Raw genomic sequence first — 8,363 nt, 5'->3', positions numbered from 1 at the left:
CGGAAAACAAACAAGTCTGCTAAAAATTAAACATCAGAATTGCAATATAGTATATAGCAATACGTAGAAGATTACAGTAATACGAGTGAGTTTTGATTTTTATTGTGATATTTCTTCTATAATTACTTTTCACCTTTATCTGGCTTTCTTACGTATGCATACAGGGAGGGAAAAAAAAAAAGCAAGCGTTGTCGAGGACGGGCGTGAGGATCTGGTCAGCGCCGTTTGACCAACTTTTCATTTCTTATCTTTAAAACTACAGACAAGTGTAAAGGGTATTTAGGTCATTTCGTAATACTAGGCCTGGGTCCTGAGTTATATATATACGGAGCATTCGGCTTTTGTCGTCGTTGGTGTTGTATTACCCTTCTTTCAATTCACTTCTCTTTACATAAAGGAGTCTCAGCTCTCTGTGTCTGAGTATAAAGGAAGAAAAAGGAATGAGAACAAGGAGAGGGGTCTGTTATCCGAAAGTAAATATGTGTATTGAAAACAGACTAGTTGTGAAGAGAAGGAGAGATATTTCCGGCATCGGAGAACATATGGGTCGTCGGAAAAGATCTAAACTTTCACCGGAGTTCACTGCTCATAAACCTGACCTCTTTGATTGTTTGCCTGATGATCTCCTTATCTCTATTCTCTGCAAACTCAGTTCCTCTGCTGCTTCTCCCGCTGATTTCGTCAACGTTTTGATTACGTATGTTCTCAAAATCCACTATTTTCCATTTTTTTCCTTTATTTGATTTTGTTGCTAAAACTAAAAATCTCATCCTCAAACATAAAAAGGTGACCTTTTTTTTGGGTAATATTGTGTGGATAGATGAACTAATGGTTATGGTTTGATATGCAGTTGCAAAAGACTAAATGGGTTAGGCTATAATTCGCTTGTATTATCAAAAGCCTCTCCGAAAATGTTAGCCGTGAAAGCTCAGAACTGGTCGGAATCTGCTCACCGGTTTCTTAAACAATGCGCCGACGCCGGAAATGTTGAAGCTTGTTACACCCTTGGCATGGTTAGTATTTTTATTTCTATATCTCAACATGAATATAGCATAAATGTTATGAAAAAAAAATTTCTTTGATTTTTTGAGATATAAAATATTAATGGGGAAATTTTAAAGTAGGAAGTCTAATAATTGTGATATTTTATTGTTGGACACAGATTCGATTCTACTGCTTACAAAATCGAGGAAGCGGAGCGTCGTTGATGGCGAAGGCGGCGATTAGCTCTCACGCGCCATCGCTTTACTCTCTTGCCGTTATCCAGTTCAACGGCAGCGGCGGTTCAAAGAACGACAAGGACCTACGCGCTGGAGTTGCACTGTGTGCACGCGCTGCCTTCTTGGGGCACATCGATGCTTTGAGAGAGCTTGGCCACTGCCTTCAAGATGGCTACGGCGTGAAGCAAAACATCGCCGAGGGTCGGCGATTCCTCGTCCAAGCCAACGCGCGTGAGCTTGCCGCTGTGTTGTCCACAACGCCTTCAGCTCTAACCTCCGGCGGCTGGCTGACGTGGAACCCGTTGCCTCATCACCGCCACCCCGTGGCAGGCACTGGGTGCCCGTTACTGAGTGATTTTGGATGTAATGTTCCTGCTCCGGAATCTCACCCAGCAAATCTGTTTTTGACGGAGTGGTTTTCTTCAGAGGGTGGAGTTCCGGGTTCGGGGCTTCGACTTTGTTCTCATGTGGGTTGTGGAAGACCCGAAACTAGGAGACACGAATTCCGGCGATGCTCTGTTTGCGGTACTGTAAACTATTGCTCACGCGCTTGTCAGGCGCTTGATTGGAAGATGCGTCACAAGGCAGAGTGCACGCCGGTGGAGAGGTGGATTGATGAAGACGGAGAAAATGATGGTAACGTTAACGGCGAAAATGGTTTTGGCAACGGCGACGATGATGATCAGATTATGATGGAGAGTTAACGGCGACGGTAACAGTGTGGTTGACTGTGAATGTGACGGCAACGGCACGTGAGTCTTTGGAAAATTAACCGGGAAGTAAAAAGTCAAAAAGAAAGCAAGCCAAATACTGGCCATTTTTGGGGAGTATAATTGAAAATATTTATGGTCAGTATTTTTGTATAGACCAAGTAAAAAAAGAATTGGATGTATTGAACAGAAGGAGAAAAGAAAAGGAGAGAAAAGAACAATATCTTGTAGGTCTTTTTAGAATTTTTCTTTTTAAATTCATTTGTTAATTTAGATACTGTTAGTAAATTTTCTGGAAAAGTATTAGAGATCAATGCCATTTTCTGAGATTTATGTGATGGATATGATGATGATGCCTAGCCTCCCGACCAAATGATTATTCTGTTCTTTAAGTTTCTCTTTAGAACTTTTAATTTACAGTATGTATTTTCTTATCACATGAAATATAGGTCACTGGGGCCATTACAATAGCTGTTGATTTACTTTCAAGAAATATATAATACTATCATGTTAAAAAGAGTAGGGTTGGGGGAAAGAAGAAAATTAGGTAACGAGAGATGTGCTTAAGAACCAACTACAATATTGTACTGTAGTAGTTAAAATCTGTCTTATAGCCTGTTTGGCCAAGCTTTTAAAATCAGTTTATTTTGAGAAAGCTTTTAAAATCAGTTTATTTTGAGAAGTATTTTTCTCAAAAGTACTTTTAACAAAAATACTTTTGGTAAGAAATAATTTGTGTTTGGCTAATTAATTAGAAAAGCACTTTTGAGCAGTAATTAGTATTTGACCAAACTTTTAAAAACTGCTTGTAAGTGTATTTTTCTCAAAAGTGCTTCTCAGAAAAGTATTTTTGGAAAGAAGCTACTTTTTTCTGCTTCTCCTCAAAATAACTTTTTTTCCTTCCAAAAACTTGGCCAAACACCTCAATTTTTGACCAAAAGTACTTTTAACAAAAAAAAAAGGAGCACTTTTGGCCTAAAAAAAGCATTGCCAAACAGGCTATTAGCTACTTTAGGTTAAAGGCTAAAAATTGGAAAAAGGTCGTGAAAAACTTAAATATGAAAGAAGAAAGCAAAACTCAAATTTGAATAAAGGGTTTTCTTTCTTCAAGTAAGCGGAGGTTCTATACATTCTATTCTAAGGGCTCCGCATAGCGGAAACCCAGCAGAAATGCTATATAAAGCTTCAAACATGATTCAATGCGTATAAATACTATGGTTGTATAAAAGAGATTGAACTGTGAAAGGTTTCACTTGTTATGGAGTACAATAGAATTATATAAATAGGTCTGTTAACAATTTCAAATATAAAGACCTATCTAGATAAACTATGTGTATTTATCCTTATCATGCCACTTCAAGATGGGCTCAATCTCCTTAAGGCCAATCGTGTGAATGCATTGTCCAAATGGTCGTTTAGGTAGTGCCTTTGTCAAAGCAGTAGCAAGTTGATTCCCAGTAGGTATGTGACTCACTGAAAGCTCATTTCTTTTCACTTGATCACGGACAAAGTGGAAATCAATGGCCACAGGCTTCATCCGACTGTGAAAGACTGGATTTCGACTTAAATAGGTAGCACCAATGTTGTCACATAGTACCTTAGGAGGGTTGGACATAGAAACATGCAATTCCTTCGGTAAGTTTGTGATCTAATTAAGCTCAGCTACAACAGAAGCAACATCCCTATATTCTTCTTCAGTAGATGATCTAACAACAATGCGTTGCTTTTTTTGGAGCACTAACTTATTGGATTATTGCCAAGAAGTATAACATATGCAGAAGTTGAGTGCCTGGTGTCTCGTAGGCCACCCCAATCAACATATGAGTAAGCTAGCAACTTGAAAGAACTGGTGGGCATAAAGTGAAGACCATAAGTAACGGTACCCTCCAAGTAGCGTAGAAGTCTCTTGGCTGCTTGCCGATGTTTTAGGCTTGGTCTATGCTGAAACTGAGCAAGTTTGTTCACTGCAAAACATATATCTGGACAAGTCAATGTTAGATATTGTAAGGAACCAATAATTTGCATGTATAACTTGGCATCTGCAGATGATGATCCACCATCAAGTGAAAGATGTTCATTGGTTGACATCGAAATGCTAACGCTGTTCGCATCTAGTATGCCGAATCTTCTCGGAAGATCAGCGATGAAGCTGCTTTGGGTGAGAACCAAGCCATGATCATGCTGCAAGGCTTCAATACCAAGGAAAAAATATAAAGAACCAAGGTCTTTAATGGAAAATTTGTCACCTAGTAGTTTGATGGTAGTTTGGACATGAGAAAAGTTAGAACCAGTGACGACGATATCATCGACATAGACCATCACAAAAAGTAATGAGCTAGTAACACATTTCAGGAATAAAGAGTCATCAGATTTAGCCCTTTGAAAATCACATGACATAAAGTATTGTTTGAGCTCGTTATACCATGCCCTAGGTGCTTGAAGAAGTCCATATATTAACTTATGAAGCTTGCATACATGTTGTAGAAATTTATGATCCCGAAAATCGGATGATTGATTCATGGAAACAACTTCATGAAGTGTACCTTGTAAGAAGGCATTGTTTACATCTAATTGTCGCAAGGTCCATTTGAACGGCACCGTGAGTGCAAGAATCAAAGGTATTGTAGTATGTTTGATCATAGGACTAAAAGTGGAATGAAAGTCTACACCAGGTCATTGATGAAAACCTTTGCAACTAATCTCACTTTGTAGCGATCCACAGACCCATCAGGTTTATGCTTGACACGATAAACTCACTTACAACCAACTACATTTTGAGATGGAGATGGGGGAGACAAAGTTCAAGTGGAATTCCTCGTAAGGGTAGTAAATTCATCCTTCATGTTTTTTTTTTCATTTAGGATACTTGTTTGCTTGGGAAAAAGTTGTCGGAGCAAGAAGATGCAGTTTGGTGGAAGAGATAGCAAGATAGTCAAAGACAACTTTTGGTTTGAAGATATCGTTCTGGGATCTGGTGACCATAGAGTGAGTTGAAGCAGGTGACAAAGGTTGTGGTGGAGGCAGAGGATACTATGCAACAAGAGACATAGTGTTGGGCATGCCTAAAGTAGAGGGTGAGGTTGGATTAGCTAAGGTAATTACAGCGGTACTGGATGACAAGTCATCTACAGTAGTTGGAGTTTCAGTGATCTCTTGAGTAGTCCTTGGGACAACCAGGTTGATTGCTTGAGGTATAGGAGATGAAATTCATGATTCATTGGTACAAAGTTGGAAAACTGAGGAGGAGGAAGCTACTGGATAGTGCCAAGACTCCAAGTTGGAGGTTGAAGCATGATCAAGTGAAGAGAAGTTCAACTTGAATAGAAATATATGTTCGACAAAGACAACATGTCGGGAGAATTTTTTTTGTTTTGAGGTAGAGATATCTAAGCAAGACAAACTGTTAGTGACAAAGGAGTACCCAATAAAGACACAAAGTTTTAATTTTGTATCAAGTTTGGAGCTAGAATAAGGTTTAAGCTAAGGATAGCAAAAACAACCAAAAACCCGGAGCTTGCGATGATTAGGTGAGGTATTGAATAAACACTAAAATGGTTATATTAAGTTGAGAAGAGGAGTTGGTAGCCGATTAATGAGGAATACTACAGTTTGAAATGCAATGGACCAAAATTTGAGTGGTACCAAGGCATGATGAAGTAAGGTCAGGGCAGTGTTAACGACATGTCTATGTTTTCTTTTAGCAGTTCCAACTATTTGAGGAGTATATGGAGGACTCATGAGATGTTGAATACCCATTTCCAGTAAGAGAGACTTAAGAGCAATGTATTCACCTCCTTCATCTGTGTATAGTGTCTTGATTGATGCACTAAACTGATTATGAATCATTCGAGTGAAGTTGATAAAAAATACTTTTAAAATCTAATTTATTTTTGAGTGGGAGCAACCAAGTATACTTTGTATAGTGACCAACAAATATAACATAGAATCGAAAGTTGTCAAAAGACAGAATTGGAGATGGACCCCAAATAATTTAGAACTAGAAATAACATCAAATGATTTAGCACTAGAAATAAAGTTGTCACAAAATTGTAAATGATGGCTTTTATTACATGGACATGAATTGCAAAAAGTAAAAGGATCATTATTTGACACTGGAAGCTTGAATGAGGACACACATGCTTTGGTAATACGAGGTTGAGGGTCACCAAGACGAGCATGCCAAAGGTGCAGGGACGGCGATGCTTGAGTAGCAAAGTTTGCTTGTGGTTAAGGGGGTGAGATACTGGTTGGTGGCCATTCGTAGAGATCACATTTACTTCGATATTGCAGAAGACATACACCTATGCTCAAATCCTTCACAACAAAAGAGTTAGGAAAACATTCAATGGATGTTAGATTTTGATGACAAAACTGAGCAACATAAATTAGTTTCTTCTTTATATAAGGGGAACAAATAACATTATGTAACTTAAACGAATTATTGGATGAAGAAAGTATAATGTGACCAATATGAGTAATCGAAATAGTTTTACCATCTCCAACAATTATTTTATCAGTGCCAGGGAATTCTGCTACGGCTTGTGGAGATTGTGAATTATTTGTGATATGGTGTGATGCTCCAGAGTTAACAATCCAATTATTTGCGGGATTAGATGCATAGGATATGCGATTAGTGAAGTTGGCTTGAGCCTCAAGTGCACTATGTGATTTTGAGCGACAAACTTTTGCGATGTGCCCAAATTTGTCACATAATTGGCACTGGACTCTTTGCTGGCTGCTACGGAATTTGGGGGGAAGGAGTTGGTGCGTTGGTTGGTTGAGGTGTTCAGAATGGAACCCCTGCTATTGTTGCTTGGATTATAGTTCCTGAATTTTGAGTTAGTGTTGGCAGATTTTTTATGAAACTGGGCAGTGATGATTGGGTTTTCAAGCTTTGGATCAGAGAGTTTTATAAACATCTCATACACAAGCAATTTGTCATAGAGTTCTTCAAACGATATTGGGTTATCTCGAGCCCTTATAGCAGTAGATAGTTCTTTGTACTCAGATACTAGACCACTCAGGATTTTGATGACAAGTTCCTCATTTGAGAGAGGTGAGCCACTAGATGCAAGATTATCCAAAATGAATTTAATATCCTTCATGTACTCACTAATAGAGCGTGAGTCTTGTTTGACATTAGCAAGAGTGTCATGCAGACTGAAGTTACATAGCTGTGATTTGTTGGCATAAGTGGTTTGAAGAATTTTCCAAGCGTGTTTGGCAGTGGCAGCACGTGCAATAACATAAGAGATTGTAGGATCGTCTGACATTACTAAAAAATTAGGTTTTAGCGACGGACAAATTCTGTATCTAAATCTGTTGCTAATCTCATTTGGCGACAGATTATCAAGAAATTTTGCTAACTACGAGCGATTTAGAGACGAAGTTCGTAGCTAATTCTAAATCTTTTTAGTAGTGAGGCCATGGTAGCATTGCAGACAAGGCTATCCTGTCTTTGCCAAAGCTTGAATGCGGGGGTTAGAATATTCATTGTTTGCTCCATCTTGGATATGTACAAACGGAGGGCAAAGTGACCCATCCACATTCCCAAGAAGATCATAAGTAAAGAGAAGAGTTATGACTTGTGATTTTCAAGTAGAGTAGTTGGAACTTCCTTGCATTTTCAAGGGGAGTTGGGAGGCTAGATTGAATGAAATTAGTTGGGAAGGCGGAGCAATGTTCCCATGACTTATTGTGATAGTGGGGGAAGTAAACGAGGTGGCTGAAGAGTGGGTATGAGAATCACCCATTCTGAAAAAAAGGAGCAACTCGTATGTGTTTTTAGGAGGTTCTTGATACCATATAAGAGAAGAGAATGAATTGTGAAAGGTTTCATTTGTTATTGAGTACAACATAGGTACAATAGCAGTAGATGAGGAAGTTTGTTATACATAGGAGAATTCTAAAGATTAGGAAAAATACAATCTGTTACAATTTCAAATGCATAGACCTATCTAAATAAACAGTGTATTTATCCTTATCAGGTTGTTAGTCTTTTGAAAACCTAATTACTTAAGTATGTCTAAGAAACTCAAAGCAATTGAAGGCGAAATGCATTTTTGTTTGATGGGTACAATACTACAATACTTAATACTTCCTCCATTTCATTTTGCTTGGCATGATTAGAGGGACTTAATTGCCTGTGTAAATTTAGACAAAGATTATTCAAATAAAATGTTTATATTTAGAATTATATAAAAAATGGAGATGGTACAAACAAACTGGAATGGTACCAAAATTATGGCCTAGCGGTCAATAAAGTAAGTTATAAATTGAGAATATCTCAGATTCAAATATCAAAGAGGCAAAAATATTAGATGATTTTTTCTCACAATTCGCGTAAAAAAACCTTTTAGGGCAGTTTTTAAAAACAATTCTTATTAAACATTTGAAAGTATGCTAATTTCGTTACGTTTCGTACTATTATACC

At 38.0% G+C, this 8,363-nt stretch overlaps 1 protein-coding gene across 1 annotated transcript; it reads left to right on the top strand.

Moving 5' to 3' along the window:
• Positions 1–339: 339 nt before the first annotated feature.
• Positions 340–2,272, top strand: LOC104243027 (F-box protein At1g67340). The gene is made up of 3 exons (XM_009798149.2): positions 340–697; positions 851–1,013; positions 1,163–2,272. The coding sequence occupies exons 1-3, from the start codon at positions 441–443 to the stop codon at positions 1,922–1,924; spliced, it is 1,182 nt and encodes a 393-aa protein (XP_009796451.1). The 5' UTR covers positions 340–440; the 3' UTR covers positions 1,925–2,272.
• The last annotated feature ends 6,091 nt before the right edge of the window (positions 2,273–8,363 follow it).

This window comes from Nicotiana sylvestris, chromosome 12 (assembly GCF_000393655.2).
Source record: "Nicotiana sylvestris chromosome 12, ASM39365v2, whole genome shotgun sequence".
Lineage (NCBI taxonomy): Eukaryota > Viridiplantae > Streptophyta > Magnoliopsida > Solanales > Solanaceae > Nicotiana > Nicotiana sylvestris.
Note: the sequence above shows the minus strand (reverse complement) of the source record. Positions and strands in the feature narration are given on the sequence as shown.

Bases quoted from the DNA above. Each gene is read 5' to 3' on its own strand.
- LOC104243027 (XM_009798149.2), top strand. From the start codon at position 441: ATGAGAACAAGGAGAGGGGTCTGTTATCCGAAAGTAAATATGTGTATT. The intron at 698-850 runs GTATGTTCTCAA...TTTGATATGCAG, and splicing joins TTCGTCAACGTTTTGATTAC to TTGCAAAAGACTAAATGGGT. The intron at 1,014-1,162 runs GTTAGTATTTTT...TGTTGGACACAG, and splicing joins CTTGTTACACCCTTGGCATG to ATTCGATTCTACTGCTTACA.